Here is an 18,370-nt window from a genome sequence, read left to right on the forward strand (position 1 = left end):
GATGTTTTTATTAATATATATTTTTTACAACAGCACTGGAAAATCAGTACTTTTTAAGATAGGGGCATTATATATATATATAGATATAGATAGATATATGTTTAATCTTTATAGTCTTGTGTGCATTTACTACTGGCCCCCTAGAGTGGTCTGCTACTTCAAAGGGGCCGTAACATCCCCCACGCTTCCCTCCGCTTGCATTAGTATCACTGATTGTTTTCTTCCTATGACAAACACTGTTTAGGAGAGGCTGCTGGGGATCTGCGCATGTACAGGCCGTGGGGGCTGTAGGTTTGTGCGCTTCCACCCACTTGTACCAGTGCTGCGCTGGCCGCTCACACGGCCCTGGCTGGAAGCGCGAGGAGCCGTTTCCCATCACAACCAGAACCTCAGGTGTTTTGATAGATTTTCTACGCATGCACACACGTATGGCCCAGTTTTCTGATAATCTGTGCAATTTAGAGACCCCGAATCTGAGCCCTTATCGCCCGCGGCGAGTACCGGGGCTGCGCTGTTTATGCCGAGGGGGTCTGGACCTTTCTACATAGATGCCAAAATTAAGGAATTATCTAAAAATAAATCCCTGAGTTTTTTGTTTTTTTTAATCTTTAACATGGACTTCCGCGGCAGCTGGATAGCGGAGGACCCCCAGAACATGTATTTATAGACCATTCTGTAGAGAATAAGCAAATAACAAGTAACCAAGCTTTTGATTTTTTTTTTATGTGACACTTTTCGTTGTGTAAGAAGTCACAAAATACAAGGTGGCAACAACACTGATCAAAACGGGGCACCAACGGAAAAAACATCCCTAAAGGGCTTGGTATAAAAACGCTAACCTAATACTACGGCTATACAAGAGACCCGCGGAGCACGGCTTCCCTCGCCAGGGATTTATTAAAATGCCTCCTGCCACCGAGAGTCCTTGTAAAGAGGTCGGTGGAACAAACCGGGACCCCGGGGCTCCGTATAAATCCCACGGACGCCGACCGATGGAGGTCTAACGGAGCGAGTCTTAAAACAAAAAATTAGCTGGTGATCGCTTCAGCCCTCCCGAGAAAAACAGGTGCAGGAAGGAGCCGCGCATGGGCAGCATACAGCAGAACGGAGGAAGCCGAGAAACAATCCAGGCTCATCGTGTCTGTTCGACTGAAAGAGAGAAAAAAAAGATTAAAAAGAAAAGAAAAAAAGAGAAGATGAGATTATTATGGGGAAGGAGCTGGCACCATCTTTGCTTATAAGGAAAGGAAAGAGACTCACTGTACGAGGAAATGTCGATTTCATCGGGAAGTTCGCTGATGTTGACCTCAAATCGATCTTGAACCTCGTTGAGGATTTTGGCATCGCCCTCATCTGAGACAAAGGTGATCGCCAACCCTTTAGTGCCAAATCTGCCGGCGCGGGCCACCTTTAGGAGAAGAGGAGGAAGTGAGCAGAGCGTACAGGAAGTGAAGGGCGGCACCAGCACGGAGGCCGACCAGCCATACAGACCCTGTGCAGGTAGGTGTCGGAATCTTCCGGCATGTCGTAGTTGAACGCGATGTTCACTCGCTCTATGTCCATCCCTCGACCAAACAGGTTGGTGGCAACAAGTATCCGGCGCTGAAAATCCTTAAACTGCTGGTACCGGGACAGCCTGCAGGAGCAAAGCGCGGGTAAAGATTCCGCGATAAAACACGGCGAGGGAAAGAAATAATAACGTCCCCTGCGCCTCACCTCTCCTCCTGCGCCATCCCACGATGGATCGCGATGGCCGGGAAGTTCTGCTCCACCAGAAGCTGTGCCAGAGCGATGCAGCGCTGGACCGACTTCACGAAGATCACCACCTGGAACGACGGACGGCATCACTGCCTGAGACGGACGCTGGCGGGGAGCTGGCTTTAGGGTTATAACTTTACACAGATTTTCACAACAGAATTTCACGTTTTGTTTTCAGGCATTTTGTTGCATTTTGACGTTTATACATGTTCTAGTATCTTCCCCAATCCACTAGACACCCTGTCACTGTTGGTGGTAACAATAGAATGGCCTGGTCTTAATCGCCCAGTCGGACACTCTGACTAATGAAAGTCTATGGATGAACGGACTCTTCATTAGTCTTGCGCTAAAGAACGGGCTCCGTGTTCTGCTCCGAGCAGGGAAAAAATATCACACGGCCGACAACAATAGCGGCCTCCGGGTCTGCAGATAAAGGGAGTTTATCGGAACAAAACGGGTAAAAAACGTGGATTTCCATTACTATACACAGCGCTGGAGTCTATGCTTAAGCAGAAAAAATATATTTCCATTGGGTTTAAGAATAAACAGAAGTCGTCAATCCTGGGAAATAAAGCAATAAACGCACACAGCTTGGCGGCGGCAGCAGGGGGATATAAAACATCCAATCTGTATGAATCCGAATTAAAAAGCCATGAATAAAAGTCTTAAAAGATCGTAAAACCCCCAAAGGAAAAAAAAGTGCAAGAAAGCAGACGCCGGCATCTCAAAGGAGTCCCAACCGGCATTAAAGGGACTCTCCCGCCATCATGTGCATTCTAATGCGTGCGATAGCCGACCGGTCCCCCCATTCCCTGCCCCCATCCAATTACTGTGCAGGAGATCCCAGCAGCCAATCAGTGGAGTGAAACATCAGACCACAGCAGAGGCGTTCTGCTGCAGCTCTGCAGCTGGAGCTTCCCCTAAAGTCAGTTAGTTTTTTTTGTATGTTTAAAGAATGTATATATTTTATGCCTTTACATATAATGGATCTCCGGTACAGTATATCGGACTAATGGAGACCGAGTCAGAAACGGCGGCTCACCTGGTTAAATTCCAGAAGATCCAGGAGGTCGAAAAGCTTGCGGTTTTTCTCGTTGTCCTTGAGTTTCACGTAGTACTGCTGCAGGCCGTGAAGAGTCAGCTTGGTCTCGTCATCCACGAAGATTTCCATCGGCTGGAGGAGGGGGGGTGGGAAATTAAGGGTTAAACAGTAAGGGGAGGGGGCGGCTTGGTTTGTGAAATCCTACAGAAGGGGACGCGGATGCCTAGAACCTAACGGGGTCAGACATATTTATATATACATATATACACACACACACATATATATATATATATATATATATATACATATCAAAGATCCCGTGCATTTTGGGCGGAATATCTCCATTAACGTTAACGCACAGCAGGCGAGTCTCCGTCACTTCTGGCCGCGTGAAACCCCGTCTGCTGTATTAATAGAGAGAGACGAATGATTTCCCGACGTCACTCAATAACTACAGTGAGCGAGTCTAAAAACGTGCGCGACGCCAAAAACTTTCTGTTTAGGATGATGTGCCATGCAGTCCCCAAGAGTTACGTATTTTACATACAAACAGAAACCAGACGGAGGTTTCACGAAACCAGAAGCGGCTCGGAGAATCCGCTTTAACTACCAGGGAGGGAACGATCGAGTATATTAAACCCCCACGGAGCGTCGGAGGACGACGGCAGGGGCAGAACCAGCTGCTGCGGAGCTCAAACTCCCACAACACTCAGCCACCAGCGCATGGACATCAGAAATGAGAATTGTGGTTTCGCAACAGCTGGGGGGCTCCTTGCTGGACGCCCCTATAGGAAATATTTTCACACAAGCTGCCAGGATCTGAAATATATAACATTTTAAGGCATTTTAGGGTGAAGGGGCGCCCAGACGCAAGGTATTTGCCAGGTTGCGTCTTGCTGCTTTGGAAAGATAACCGTCCAGCGGGCCGGGCAGGCCCTCGATCTCGGAACAGGGATTATCTCACCAAGAGGTGATCTTATTAACCGGGATCGCATCGCAACGGGTTATATTTCTGTGGTGTAGGGGTAGTAAGACTGGGTGGGGGGCTGAAAAGGTTGATTTAAGAGCCAGTATCGGATTAACCCATTGAGCGTCAGAATACGTTCCGGCACACAAGTGGTTACCAAGCCCTGGTATCAAACTGCATCCTAAAAGGGCAGAAACGGAGCCGGTTTAAGAAAATCCTCGGAGCGGCAGCCATGCGGCCAAAATCTGCACCGTCCAGGCTCTTCGGGATCACAGATTGAAACCAGCTCTACGGCGCATTCCCAGTTCCATCCCCATAAAGCGTTATACATTAACACGCTAACACATATACACACACGCCTACACATGACACACGCGTACACACACAGCATTAAAACAAGAGCAGATGCAAAGAGGGCCAGGTCCAGCAGGACGACCTAAAACTCATTATCAGGTACCCAAATAAATAGGTCTGCTAGACGGCTGCCTTTTCCGCGCCGCCTGTGTTCAAGGTGAGATATTTATTAACATGTGGCCCTTTATGGTCTAGGGCTTGACACGCATGTTAAAGGTTTTAGGCGATTGTCCACTACACAGGCAGCCAGCCAGCTCTCTTCAGCTGTATAACTATAAAAATACACAAAGGTCAAAGGTCCTGGGAGTCCAACCGACGGGTTCATCAATACAGCCGGGATAACAGCCGGACCCTCTTCACATCTGCTACATCCATAGAACCTGCCCTCGCTCGTCCATGCGCAAAACACGCGAACACAATGTGCATCCAAGCATTAAACACCCGTCAAAGCAAACAAGCAGCACCCGGCGGTGGCATCAGAGCGAAGCTGCGGACAGACGGACGAGGAGCGCGGCTGCGAGCGGCGGCTCCGGGAGACAGGCGGGGAGCGATCCGGACTCAACCAACACAACTCAGCTCTGCGCATACTCATAAGAAAAAATATCTGTATCAATGTACAACCTGATCAACGGCACAACCAGAGCCGCGGCTCCGCCACCCACAGCCCGCACAGCATACAGACACACGCGTTACACATACGTGTATAACGTTAATCTGCATACGCAACTCGATGCCTTCCCTTCTATTCAGCATTAGACTGACAGGCTGCTCGTGCAGCTCTCTGCGGGCCGGTCTGCACATTGTGTTCACACGTACCCAGCACATACAGACATTCATAGAGGGATCGGGGGGTAGGATGGAGAGGGGGGTAGGAGGTATAGAACAGTCCTGAGGGCAGAAAGCCCAGACAGGAGAACGAGCGGCCCTTTCTGCTCTGGCTTCCCCTCTGATCTCTCCCTGCGCTCAATCTTTTGCTTGTGGGATCCTGAATGCGGTCTCCTGCCTGTCAGAAATAAAGCGGCTCCTCTCCTGGAGGTCAGGCTTCAGCTTCTGCGCCAATTCCCGGTCGTTACTCTAATTCCTCGGTTGTCAGGTTTCAGGACCCACCGCTAATCTGATCTATTCACTAAACCAGGCTTGCTGACTTAATCTGCGCCCCCTTGAAAGCCATATTGCTCCAAATACTTAGCCCTCCATAGCACCAAGCCCTTCCTTTTAACCCATCGATAACTGGCCTCTGTAAACCTGCAGCTCAGCTCTTTAGATGCTTTTCAGACTTTCCCTGATCACTAAAAAGCGAACCGTTTCTGTGCCTGGCCCTGGGAACTGCAAGGGCATTTATTCCTCCCCAGCTTTACTTCACTACTCTTTCCCCGCTACCCGCCTGGTTTCGGAGCGTAATTATGACCGGTCCCTGAAACTTAGACGTTAAGTAGCAGGGAAAAGTCATAACGGAAGCGTGACGATTAAAACAACGTCACGGGTGAAAAAGTGCAAAAATAAAAGGCTGGGGGGGATCCGATTTGGCAACAAGTAGAACCAGTCTGATAACGGGACAGAAACGGGGCAAAACAGACTGCTACTTGTCGCAAAAATCTCAGATATCTCATATAGCGGGTCAGATTAGAGAAAAAAATACACGTTTTTATATGACACGAGGGATTTAGATTGTGTCACATGACATCGGCCCGTGTTACTGGGTGCAGACACATTAACGTGCTTTGTGCCATAGGGGGAATTTGGGCTAAGAAGACGATAAACAGGGTCGTTTTGTCGGAATTGGTGACAAAAAGGGTCATTTTACGTGACCGCTGCACCAGCCCTTTTTACGGCACATTGACAAAGGGACTCGCGTGGCGTTGTGTTTGGTGCCGGGGGTCTGAGGGGGAGCAGAGCCGGCCGGTGTGACGTTTCTGATGGCGTCACATCCCAATGAGGATTTTGCTCAGGAGCGGTGAGGCTTTGGGTTTTAATGGCTGAAGGGAGGCGGCGTGACATTTTCGATGATTGTGTCACGTGACAAAAAAGGGATATTTAACGGCTGTCGTGACGCAGGACTGGGTGTCACGGATACCGGATACTTTGCGGCTCGGCTGCCACGACACACGTGACCGCGGCACCAGAGGAGGTAACTAGCCGGTGTGACAGTAGGTGGTTGGGTCACACGAGGGAGAGGGCGTGCAGAGGGTGGAACGTGTGACTCGTTTCGGGAAGCGGGGCGACACGGAGCTTCTTGTCCCCGGCGTCCCTTGGGTGGCGGCGCCGGCCGGGGAGGGAGTAGGAAGGATTGGAAGATTCGGTTATTACATCTTGCATGAACTTCCGGCAAACGGGGCGAATCTCCTTGCTCAGAGTGGCGCTGAACATCATGACCTGCTTCTCATGAGGAGTCATACGGAAGATTTCCTGAACGTCTCTGCGCATGTCTGAGAGAGGATTGAACAATCTGAGATCTGCGATCGGTGCCTTTTTCCACCACCCGCCCCAACCGTTTTAACGGAACGTTTAAAGCCCCCACGACTAATCACGGGAACTTGCTTCTTTCCTCACCTAGCTGCTCCAACATCTTGTCGCATTCATCTAGGATGAAGTGTTTGATGTGCTTGAGATTCAGATTCTTGTTCCTTGCCAGCGCCAAGATCCGACCCGGAGTCCCCACCACGATGTGCGGGCAGGTCTTTTTAAGCACGTCCTCGTCCTTCTTGATAGAGAGACCCCCGAAGAACACCGCCACCTGGAGGAAGGGGAATAGAAAGATGAGGTACAGATTAAAATCATCATTATTAATAATACTGATAAAGATGTGATGTATTAAAATACGGTATGTTAAAACGCAGGCACAGAAGGAACGGCAACCTAAAAAAAAAACAATGAATAAAAACAGATTTTAGAGGCGTAAGGAAACGGATGCGTGGAGGAGGATAATGAGAAAGATTACACATTACAGATGGAGACAGCCATGGTCTCTTACCTTGACAGATGGCATGTATTTGGAGAAGCGTTCATACTCTTTGCTGATCTGGAAAGCCAGCTCTCTGGTATGACACATAACTAACACGGAGACCTACACGGCAAAAGAAAAAGAGCAGAACATTTACACGGATTCCCCTCCGGCGCTGTGTCGTTTCACATAGAACTGCTGTTAACACGATGTTGTGACGAGCGGGTACTCCTCGCGGTCTATCCCCTCTCACCTGTCCTGTTACAGGTTCCAGCTGCTGCAACGTGGCCAACACAAACACTGCCGTTTTCCCCATGCCAGATTTTGCCTGACAAAGAATATCCATCCCTAGAATGGCCTGAGGGATACATTCATGCTGCACTGGAACGAGAAGAGAAGACACGGTCAGATGCAAAACGGAGGTTTGGCGTTACCCGTAGCAACTGCACTTTAAAATTAAACATAGCAAGCAACAGCGCCTTTAACCTGCTGCCTACGTTGGGAATGATGAGCACTTGCCTTGCTGTTGCTGCGTATATTTCATTGTAAAGAGCAGTTGCTATGGGCAACAGTAAGATTTTCCTGCATCCGACTTAAGATTCCCGAAACGGTCAGCAGAAGCGATTGATAAACTTGCTCGTCCTCAGCTATTCCTTATAAACAGGGTGCTCCATCTTTACCAGCCGCTCACCCTCCGCTCCCTCTCCTCACCTTCCGATGGATGCTCGAAGCCACAATCCACAATGGCGCGGAGCAGCTCCGGTTTGAGCAGAAAGTCCCGGAAGCCGGAGCTGTGAATGGACACGTACGATCCCTTTATCTCCTTCTTGGGGACCAAGTCCTGCGCATCTCCCCCGGCCTGGTTATCCACTTCATCGTCCTCGTAGTCCAGGAGCTCGTTGTCCACATCTGTCTCGGCCATCTTTAGTTGGAGATGATATGAAAGCCTTGGAGGACACAATGCGTTTACTGAGCGGCTTTATGGCATGAAAAACAACTCCACAAAGATAATCCCCAGGCGGCCCAGTGACTCCCCAACCGTTCTTTATAGACGGCCATTTTTACCCCAACCCCCTGCAGAGTGCCTTCTACATCAGGGCTGCCACTTCCATAATACCACAAACGGTTAAAGAGAATTTCCCAGTTATTTCACCCCAGCACGAAATGAAGTCAGTTTAATGTAACAGACGCGGCTCTTTCAGAATAGTCGCTTTTATGTATTAAGAGGAATTCTGGTACTGAGCACTAGAGGTGAAACAGTGATAGCATCCCATTGGTTACTATGGCGACCGCATCATTTTCACTCATTTGTACATACGTTAGCAGTCTCATCGCATGCAATAAAATGTCCCCTCTGTACAAAACACACAGATTAACATCAACTACATCTAGGAAACGGGGTTATAGAAGGAATACCCGAAACAAAACAAGTCCCGCTAACAACCGCATTAAATTACACGGAACTAATCGCCCCCGGCTCTTATACTATATATATACCGTACTATATACTGCCCATTAAATAATGTATTGATGTATGTAAAGGGCCATTGGAACCCAGGAGTGATGAGGATTTATATTTTAACGGACAGAACGTACTTTTCTTTCATAAACAAGGATATGTCTAAGCGACCCCAAACACATTACATATATATATATAAATAAAACATAGAAGCTAAAAGCGTAGATACTACATTGTCTTTATGAAAAATGCCTCCCGAAAAGGGTCAGACGCAGCTGGGAGCCAACGTGACGTTCTTAGAATGCTTGTGTGTTATAGAAGGTAGAGCGTCAGCGAGGGAACAACACTGCGGATTAGAGCAATTTATTTCGAACTTGACGATCAGTACCGCGACTCATGACCGCAAGAACCTAATTCACCTGTCTATGCAACTCTCAAGACTCTCAGCCAGTCGTCAGGCCCGCTACGAATTAAGGCAGCTGTAGCTCAGAGGCAGATGGAGCGGGGTTACGGTCCAGTAATGCCAGTCCCATAGGTGATCATGAGGAAACAGCTGGATCGGCCATATTTTGGGGCAATAGACCACCCAAAGGAAATTGCCCTTATAACCCCAAACCCCTTTCTGATTTGCTCTTTGTCACTCTGAGGGGGGTAATTGCCAACCATACTGTCTGCACAGCTTTCCATGCACCCCACCTGCACAGTACTGTGACCCCAAATTAGACACACTTCACCTTCGGTTTTGCCCCGCCCACCATATGCAGCCTATACAACGTAGCTCCGCCCATCCCCACCTTCATTTCAAAAAAGGCAGGTGAGCTGTCAATCACAGACTGGGCCCAGCTCCCCAGAAATCCCGGGGTATTCAAGGCCGCTGGGATACGCAGTGTCCGTGACGAGAGTCGGGGAACATGGAGAGAAGGGTCTGGGACCCTCTCTGCCGCCATCTTAGATCCCATTCTCCACAGATTTATACCGTGCAGTCCAAGACCCTCCCCTCCAAGAGGGCTCTGACAGAGAATTAGAACCCCTGCTGCGCGGGGGCTCCTGTCTGCGGATAAGCGCGGTGAGAAAGATCGGATGAAGACGAATGGCAAAGATAGCCTGTCAGAAAACACACCGAGTTACCTGAAATCTGCTTCCTTCTCCAGACAAGGCGGGAGAACCAAGAGCGGCAATCTGTGATACCACTTCCGGTCTGAGGTGCGCGTCGGTTGGCAAAAGGATTGAAATTGCTAGGACCCTGTAACGTTTTGCCAGCCAAGGCTGTCTAAGGAATGCCGGTTTTAAGCGCTACAGTGGAAAATACATCACCAGAAGAGTTCATGTACATACATTAGTAGTTCCAGACTTCTAGTTTGTGGAAAATTCTTAAAACAATTTTAATTGTAATTTTGCAGTGAATCTCGTTTGAGCAGGTCCACTTGTTACATTATGTTTGCCCATAACACTGCGATTCATAATATGGTAGCACTGTATACCATAAAAACTCAGTAAATAATATTTCACTGAGATGGTGGTAGATAAGTGGAAAAGACGTCTGGTAGAAATAGCAGAGGTTAATGCAGCGAGGGGATTTAAACATGCATGGGATAGACATACGGCTCCTGAATCTAAGACGAGTCTTAGTCTTTACTGCAGAAGAAACAGTGACTAGATAGGAGGTAAGAAGGCGATCTGTTGGCAGATGAATGTGTCAAGCATTGGATTGCTTTCGGGAGAGGAATGGCAATATGGATTCACTATAATAGCTCCTCCTGTGGGCAAACGTAGAATCGCTGGCTATGTAAGCTGCCTAATCAAAAGCTTCAACTGGACTGAAAGCATAATGGACAGAGCAATTTATTCGCTGTTTATCAAATCTATGGCGCCCTTCCAATTCAGACAGGCAGTGATCAGCCACCAAAAAGAGGCCTGGGAAGGGGCGTGGTTTCAAGCATATATAAAACGTGTCGGCCGCTACAGTCTGTCTCTTCCTGTGCGCTGTAGAGGCACGGATGCCCTTTCGAGTAGCCATGGCGCTTAAACAGCCGGATCTGTTCGTTTAATATGCTTTCCAGTCCGCTTTGTACGGCGCTCAGAGCTCCCCGTGCGGCTCGGCGGCCGGGCCCAGCGCGCGTTAAGTGAGTATTTCTTCTCAGGATGGCTTCTCTCGTTCTAGATCTAGAGTCTGTCTGCAGAAGTATGGCCGCTCCTCGGCTCTTCACGGGGTCCGAGTTAAAGTACATCGAGCTTCTAGCGTCCGCAGTTACTAGTCAGAACCCGTTTGGACCCTGTCGGTGCCCGTACAATGCGGAGTGACTGCTGAGTAGCTGACTCATGCAATGCTAGCAAATGTAATGATCAATAAAGTTTTGAACTTAACTCCTTCCATGCTTCTGGCTTTGAGGTGAAAGGGCTGCCGAGTAAATGAGCCTTAAGCTTGCTAGGTGTTTATTTCTTGCTATTGTATGGCGGTGTTTCTCTGCACGATAAAACTCTTAAAACCGGAACGCTTTAATTTCAAACTGGAAGCAGAGGATAGGTGACTGGAGCCGCCTCCCAGCAGAGGTGGAAAAGGGTTATACAGTGAGGGGATTAACATGTTATCTATAAAATTTACCTTGTACAGTGCTGTGGAATCTGTCGGTGCGTTATAAATAAAGTATAATAACAATAATATAGTATAGGCGGACAGCTCCTGAGTCTAAGATGAAACTATATTTTTTTTTCTCCTAGCAGCAGATGCTGATGGTGAGGCGATGAGGATGCCGGGGGGCCGCAGGCTGGTGAGGCGGTGAGGATGCCGGGGGGCCGCAGGCTGGTGAGGCGATGAGGATGCTGGGGGGCCGCAGGCAGGTAAGGAAGCAGCTGATGTTTCCGTCATCAGAAAGTGAATCTATCATCAAAAATGTAATCTAATAAACTAACAAAACAGCCTCTGGAATTAACCGGTCCCTCCTGTCTGACTAACATGGCGCTGCGTGCAACGCTTTCTGGCTGGGGCGGCACGAGCTCAAACTCTTAATACTGCTAACAATCCTCGATGTGCTGCCAGTACCTGCACCAACTACCCCTGCTTGACTTATCGTGGCCCCTGTGGCTCGTAGATACGATAACGCTTGTTATAACAGATTTTTGATGATGGAGTCCTTCGCTCTGCTTGCTGTCTCTGGTCTGCGTATGATGAGTCTTCTAATCCCTGATGTCTCGTGATGTAATAACCGCAGCGTTCTGATCGGCCCTGCCAGCCTCGGGGGTGTACTCCGCCAAACTGCACTGGAAGCTAATCTACCGTCTTCTGTTTATTGCAGGCCGTGTGCCGCCGAGGGGGGCCGGATGCCCTGCTTTACGTCAGGTCAATCGAAGCAAGGTATGGTACGCGCCCCAAACATCCAACGTGTTTTAAACCTGTGTGATATGCAGAACTGGTGCCGTAAGGTGCAGGGAGCGTGAATGATGACATCGTGACTAGAGTCTCTGAGATCTCGTGAAGTTTTAGTAAACGCTCTGACGCGCTCCTAAGATAATAAAGCCTTAATTATAAAACGAATCGGAGTTTTAAGTCTGATGGCTGATTTCTCTTCATTCTGCAGACACGCGTCCTCGGCTGCGATCTCCTACCGGTGAGTTATACTGAACTGCATGGGCGTCCTGGCATTTAGCGGGTTAAACCCCCGCAAGACCGGCGAGGCTCCTTCTTGCGTAGTAGTCTATGCCTGTGGAAGTGGGGCGGTTACCCAGATTCCGCGGGTTCTGCCCCGAGCGTGAATGATGACACCGTGACTAGAGTCTCTGAGACCTCATGAAGTTTTAGTAAACGCTCTGACGCGCTCCACAGTTTAAATGGCTCGTAGGCTTACAGTGTGGGGGAGGGGCTTTAGTTTAAAATGTGGACATTTCTGTTAAACCCCATCTGATTGGCTGAATAGTGAACCTTCAGGCATGGTGTGTAAGGGTCCTCAGTGGGGGGAGGGTGTATATGAGCGGTGGCTTGAATAGACACATGGCGCTCGTCCAATAGTTGATCCTAATTTGCTCTGCTCTCCCACAGGTGCTGCTTATGACCGGCTTCGGTGACTCGATCACTCGATCTAAACCAATCACGGTATGTATACAGGTTTGTCCCAAGAGCTGACGGGTTCCGCTGAGCGTGGCTGATGACAGCATAAGACTAGAGTCTCTGACTTTAACCGTGATGCTTTAGTAAACGCTCTGACACGCTGCATCCTCTGTGCGTCCGCACGCTTTCTCCTTTGGCACAGGTTTGTGCGAATGAAGTACGGATTGTGCCGAGGTGTGAACACTAATGTTAAGTGTATGTGAAATGTAACCTTTTATACGAAGCCCTGACGCTCGTGTTTATCCAGGCCCCGACCCCACGGAGATCGCTGCAGTCGAGGTGCAAGAATGTCGAGGCTGAAGATGGCAGCGCTGTGAAGAATTGGTTAAACCATTCTAAAGATGCTGCATGAGTCCAACTTCTGTTATATATATATGTAATGTAATAAAGTACATGTAAAGAGTTAATGGCCCGTCTCCGTTTATCGCGCTGTGGATATAAGGAATCGCTACTCAGCAGTTGTGGTATGTGTATTTAGAAGTAATACAAGTAGTAAGGAGCCTGCTGTGACCTGCTGTCTGGCATGCAAGCCATGCAAGTTCAAAACTGATACGGAAAACGCTCGAGGTACTTTATGTGCTGAAGCCGGGGGATCAAAACAACCTGACCCCATCCTTCTACCAGTGGAAGAATAGAATGGCTTAGTCTTAATCACCCAGCTGGACACTCTGACTAATGAAAGTCTATGGAGGAATGGACTTTATTAGCATCGCCATAAAGCATCAGCTCAGTGCGGTGCTTGACCCGGGAAAGTCACCCAAAATATCACATGACTGACAGCCGACGGCAGGTCCAGGTCTGCAGATAAAGGGGGTTTATTGGGACGAAATGACATTAATTTGGTGCTAAACGCCGTTACCAGGCGAACTCCAAAAACACTCCTTTATTCCTCCCCCTATAAGGAGCCGGCGGCGCGCTGTTTACACGCTGGGGGGGGCGGCTTTGTTTATGCCACCGGCAGCAGCTTCTATAAAAGGTAAACAATAGAGAAGCAGCGAGTGAGCGGAACGAATACATACTAATTACATACAAACCGGCCGTCGCTGAGCCAGTCCTGATAACGCGCAGGCACATCCCCTACATTACATACAGACCCGCCGCTGTCTGACCAGTCCTGATAACGCGCAGGCACATCCCCTACACTACATCCAGACCCCGCGCTGTCTGACCAGTCCTGATAACGCGCAGGCACATCCCCTACATTACATACAGACCCCACGCTGTCTGACCAGTCCTGATAACGCGCAGGCACATCCCCTACATTACATACAGACCCCGCGCTGTCTGACCAGTCCTGATAATGCAGGCACATCCCCTACATTACATACAGACCCGCCGCTGTCTGACCAGTCCTGATAACGCGCAGGCACATCCCCTACATTACATACAGACCCCGCGCTGTCTGACCAGTCCTGATAACGCAGGCACATCCCCTACATTACATACAGACCCGCCGCTGTCTGACCAGTCCTGATAACGCGCAGGCACATCCCCTACATTACATACAGACCCCGCGCTGTCTGACCAGTCCTGATAACGCGCAGGCACATCCCCTACATTACATACAGACCCCGCGCTGTCTGACCAGTCCTGATAACGCGCAGGCACATCCCCTACATTACATACAGACCCCGCGCTGTCTGACCAGTCCTGATAACGCGCAGGCACATCCCCTACATTACATACAGACCCCGCGCTGTCTGACCAGTCCTGATAACGCGCAGGCACATCCCCTACATTACATACAGACCCGCCGCTGTCTGACCAGTCCTGATAACGCACAGGCACATCCCCTACATTACAAACAGACCCGCGCTGTCTGACCAGTCCTGATAACGCACAGGCACATCCCCCTACATTACAAACAGACCCGCGCTGTCTGACCAGTCCTGATAACGCGCAGGCACATCCCCTACATTACATACAGACCCCGCGCTGTCTGACCAGTCCTGATAACGTCGGGTCACATGGCCTTTGTGAGTTTAAGGGGCCAATCAGCCGTCACTCCGAGGGTCTCTCGCTCCCTATTCTAGAAACAGTCTGTGGAACTGGAATTTCTAGGAAGGGTCAGTGCCGGGGAGGAGTAACAGGCGGCTATTGTCTCCGGGAGGGGGAGGTTGTCCCATTTGGCTCTCCGTAGCAGCTGCACCCTACTGGAATTCCGGGTATGAGGTATAGAGGGACCCAGGAAGAGGAGGAAGGGAGGCCGCGCCTAGCGTGACTACTACCAAGTGTCTTCTAAACAACTTTGTGACGGTCTGAGAGAGCAGGGAACCAGAAACAAAGGTCGGAGAGGACTGCGAGAGCGGGGAGGAAAAAAGAACAGAATGAGGGAATGAAAGAAAAAGAGAGGTTCTGGAAGGAAAGTCAAAGAGACGGGAGGGAGGGAGGGAGAGAGAGAGAGAGGGGAAGAGAGGGATTCGGAATTATAGAGGTGGGAGAGGGAGGAAGAATGCTTCGAAAGAGTGAATGAGACAGAGGAAGAGGAGGAAACACGAAATCCGCCACCAGCCCCACCGACGACCCAACGTCCCGTAACGGCCCCGAGGATGAAGGTAAGGGCTGGGGTGGAAGGGGTTAATTGAAGTTAACACTTTGGGTGCCGGAGAGTTGCGCGAAGCCGCGATCTGTAAACTTTCATTGTTGAGTTTATGAAACGCCGTTCTGTTAAAAGTCGCTGATCCCTGTTTTTCGGCTCCTGGGCTGAACATCGGGTTGGGTTTTGGGGTCCGAGGGGTCCGGCCGCATCTCGCCTCGGAGTAATTCCTCCCCGTCAGATCAAAAAGGACAGATGGCGGGGGTGGAAAGCGATATACCCCGGGGGGGGCAGCTTGAGTCGGTGGTCTGCTTGGAGCAGGGAGGTCTAAACATAGAAACATAGAACCTGCCGGCAAACCGGCCCCAACCGGCCCGTCTAGACTGCCCATCTACCCTGCTGTAAAGACTCAGACCTTAATAAGTCGTTGGTCTCGTCTTAGATTCAGGAGCCGTATGTCTATCCCATGCATGTTTAATACCCTCACTGTATTACCCTCTACCGCTTCTGCTGGGAGGCTGTTCCACTTATCTACCACCCACTCAGTAAAGTAAAAGCTCCTTTTGTTAAATACACTTCCATTAAAACTTCCATATGCCGCTCCCTTTCTGGTCTGAGTGCTGGGACAGACTGGATTGCAAGGTTATGAGGTCATCAGAGTCTCCGCATGCTCCGACCAGCAGAGGTGGCAGAGAAGCGCGATCCATCGGTTTAACTGCCGTGGAGAGACACAGATTCAAAAGCGTTAGGGGAGGAAAGCGCCGACGGGCCGACGGGGCCCCGAGTGGCCCAAAACAACAGCGATTGCCTAAAAGCTCGTCACTAAAGGTGTTATTATATAGAATATATATTATTTTATACAGGAGAGATCTGTCTATAAATCTGTAAACATTTTGGGTAATTTTTATTATTAATTTTTTCCCATTTTTTTTATTATATTTAACCCCTTTTTTAACATATATTTATGATATCTGCGTTCCGAGAAAATGATTATTATTATTATTATTATTTTAATAGACTGCTCCTCCCCAGCGCACGGTTCCTTTCATCGGTCTTTTCTCTTTCTCCCACGCAGATGTTCCTCCATCGTTCTTTCCAGTGGCCTTCACCCCCTTCCTTCTTCTCCAAGCTTCGGCCGTCCTCCGGCCCATCGCCTGATTCCCAAGCGTCCCCTCAGAAACCCAAACGCTGGAGTCTCCCTGTGATTCCCCTACCATCTCTACCCAGCATCCGCTCCCTGCTCCTGTACACAAAGAAAGATGGCAGCTCAAACTCCAGGCCAGCGTCCGAGATCAACGCGCAGCACTATCAGATCTGCGTCAACTTGGTCCACCACCTAATAGACATTTGTGTCCTGGGCTGCCTTTGGCTTTTTTCTCCTGTGTTTCGAGTGACTTTGGACGTTTTCGGGATACAAGGCGCCATCAAGCTGTGGATCCACGGACTGGCGGTCTTCCTGACCACGGTTTACGGCATGTATCTCCTTCTCTGGCTGGCCCAAGAGTATCTGTTCCAGCTGGCCTCTCTCTACGGCATCCTGCAGACCTTGGTCTTGATTGTAAGCCTCAAGGCCGAGAGGGAGGAGGAGATGGCAAGAGAGGAAGCAGGGGAGGAAGAAGACGAAGAGGCGGCGGAACGACGAGAAGGAGACCAGAAGGAGCAGATGGAGGACCGGTGGGCCGGAGGGAGTGACGACGAAGCAGCGGATTCTGACGATCAATGGGTCAGCGACGGGGAGGAAGAAGAAGTTGTCACCACTGCGCTGAGGGATCCTTGAATGACGTCAAGTCGCCGCCGCCAGAGGAACGCTGCGGACACATGGGATGAGACCACTTCTGGTGCTAGATCCTGCTTCACATCCTTAGGAACCGCGTGTAGATCTTAAAGCGGACTTGTGTTAAAGCGGAAATTCTTTCTTAAATCTGAGAGATTCGGAAGGAAAAATAATTTATTCTTTTTTTTTAAAGTATTTTTATGTTTCTATGGCGACGTTTGATGTTTTCTGCGTTCCAAAGACAGCACCAGCAGCAGCAAAAGAACTTTGATTGTCCAGAGAACCTAGAATCCATTGGGCGCAATCAGGTCTTCGGGGATCCGGACGCCTCAAAGAAATGGGGACCTAGATGGAAGTTACTGGGACCAGTGTACACGGGGGCTACGGGGGGCTACGGGGGACAACGGGGGGCTGCGGGTCATCGGGGCACAATGTAGGAAGAAAGTAGCCCGTGGAGTAAAACGCGTTGCCAAAAAGCAGGATTGGGGGGGCTTTGCCTGGGATCCGTTTTTAGGCTCCATTAGGAGCTTGTGGGCTATAGAGGCCAAAACTCACCGTTCTCACCCGTATAAGACTGGCTTTTTTTTACACACAATATTAAATATATGTATGCCTACCACTGTGTGGGTTGTGGGTCTGGATCTGTTGCCCCAGGGTGGGGAGAAGGGATGATGAAGAAGGCAGTTTTTAACCCTTGTCCTGCTTAGATGTCTCTCGTGTGGAGTTCTAACTTAGAACACCGACCTGCGAATAGCAGCTTCACGCGTGGACATGATGAAAGAACGCGTTTATTGCCACGGACGGCCGCACACGCTGCCCACCAAGCGCGTGGAACTTGGGGTTATTCACTAATTTAATATGATGAATACAGGGCCGGTTCATGAGGCTGAAGCTCTCCCTTTGGAATGTAAAGCGAAGTCTTGGAGATGAAACTGCAACTCTCCTACCAACTCCCCGCTTAGTGAATAAACCCTATATCTCTCTTAAAGCTGACATTGCCCCTCCGTGCTGATTGGGGTAATTAATCCTGATTGATGTGGTGCAGTAATCCTAATTCCTGCATAGCGGACCCCTTCAACATCTGAGTCCCAACATGGAGGGGTCCTACGCCCCTCCGTGTCCTTATCTGCCCCCTTCTAAGGGGTTCTCTGCCCGCTGCCCTTAGAGACTTCAGATCTTCTGCCTGGATAAAAGTCCTGTCCCGATTTCTGGATCTTTCAAGCATTTTTACAAAGACTTTATAAACGTATTTGATTTCACGGAACAGAAACCCAAATCAACCGCAGCCATGGGGGTTATCTGCTAAACGGTACTTGATGGGAAGTCAAATGGAAATGTCAACCTCATCACATTAACTACATAATAAGACCGGCTTTTGTTTGGTGGATTGCTCTAGCACGCTAGGGCATGCGCATAACGGTCCCAGCCTCTCGAAGG

The 18,370-nt window shown here is 49.5% G+C and overlaps 2 protein-coding genes and 1 long non-coding RNA gene across 3 annotated transcripts; 2 read left to right on the top strand and 1 right to left on the bottom strand.

Annotated features, from left to right (window-relative positions):
- Positions 1–684: 684 nt before the first annotated feature.
- On the bottom strand, positions 685–9,748 carry DDX39B (DExD-box helicase 39B). The gene is made up of 11 exons (XM_053473429.1): positions 9,650–9,748; positions 7,774–8,009; positions 7,316–7,443; positions 7,093–7,185; positions 6,672–6,855; positions 6,429–6,547; positions 2,801–2,932; positions 1,717–1,826; positions 1,492–1,636; positions 1,261–1,408; positions 685–1,149 (listed from the first exon to the last, which is right to left on the bottom strand). Exons 2-11 carry the CDS (start codon positions 7,982–7,984, stop codon positions 1,133–1,135), a joined length of 1,287 nt encoding a protein of 428 aa, XP_053329404.1. The 5' UTR covers positions 7,985–8,009; positions 9,650–9,748; the 3' UTR covers positions 685–1,132.
- A 610-nt stretch (positions 9,749–10,358) lies between these two features.
- On the top strand, positions 10,359–12,998 carry LOC128503242 (uncharacterized). The gene is made up of 6 exons (XR_008355210.1): positions 10,359–10,644; positions 11,243–11,359; positions 11,815–11,873; positions 12,097–12,126; positions 12,555–12,608; positions 12,871–12,998. It is a non-coding gene; the product is annotated as an uncharacterized LOC128503242 (long non-coding RNA).
- A 2,174-nt stretch (positions 12,999–15,172) lies between these two features.
- On the top strand, positions 15,173–16,943 carry C8H6orf47 (chromosome 8 C6orf47 homolog). Its single transcript, XM_053473163.1, has 2 exons — positions 15,173–15,178; positions 16,235–16,943. Exons 1-2 carry the CDS (start codon positions 15,173–15,175, stop codon positions 16,934–16,936), a joined length of 708 nt encoding a protein of 235 aa, XP_053329138.1. The 3' UTR covers positions 16,937–16,943.
- Positions 16,944–18,370: the final 1,427 nt, after the last annotated feature.

Source organism: Spea bombifrons, chromosome 8, assembly GCF_027358695.1.
Source record: "Spea bombifrons isolate aSpeBom1 chromosome 8, aSpeBom1.2.pri, whole genome shotgun sequence".
NCBI classification, from domain to species: Eukaryota; Metazoa; Chordata; class Amphibia; order Anura; family Pelobatidae; genus Spea; species Spea bombifrons.

What these genes read in the sequence shown, in the direction of transcription:
- DDX39B (XM_053473429.1), bottom strand. Translation starts at nt 7,984, where the DNA reads ATGGCCGAGACAGATGTGGACAACGAGCTCCTGGACTACGAGGACGAT. An exon ending in GCCGGAAGTTCATGCAAGAT is followed by an intron (nt 2,933 to 6,428) that starts GTAATAACCGAA and finishes CCCCTCCTCCAG; the next exon opens with CCGATGGAAATCTTCGTGGA. An exon ending in ATCTTCTGGAATTTAACCAG is followed by an intron (nt 1,827 to 2,800) that starts GTGAGCCGCCGT and finishes CCGTCGTTCCAG; the next exon opens with GTGGTGATCTTCGTGAAGTC.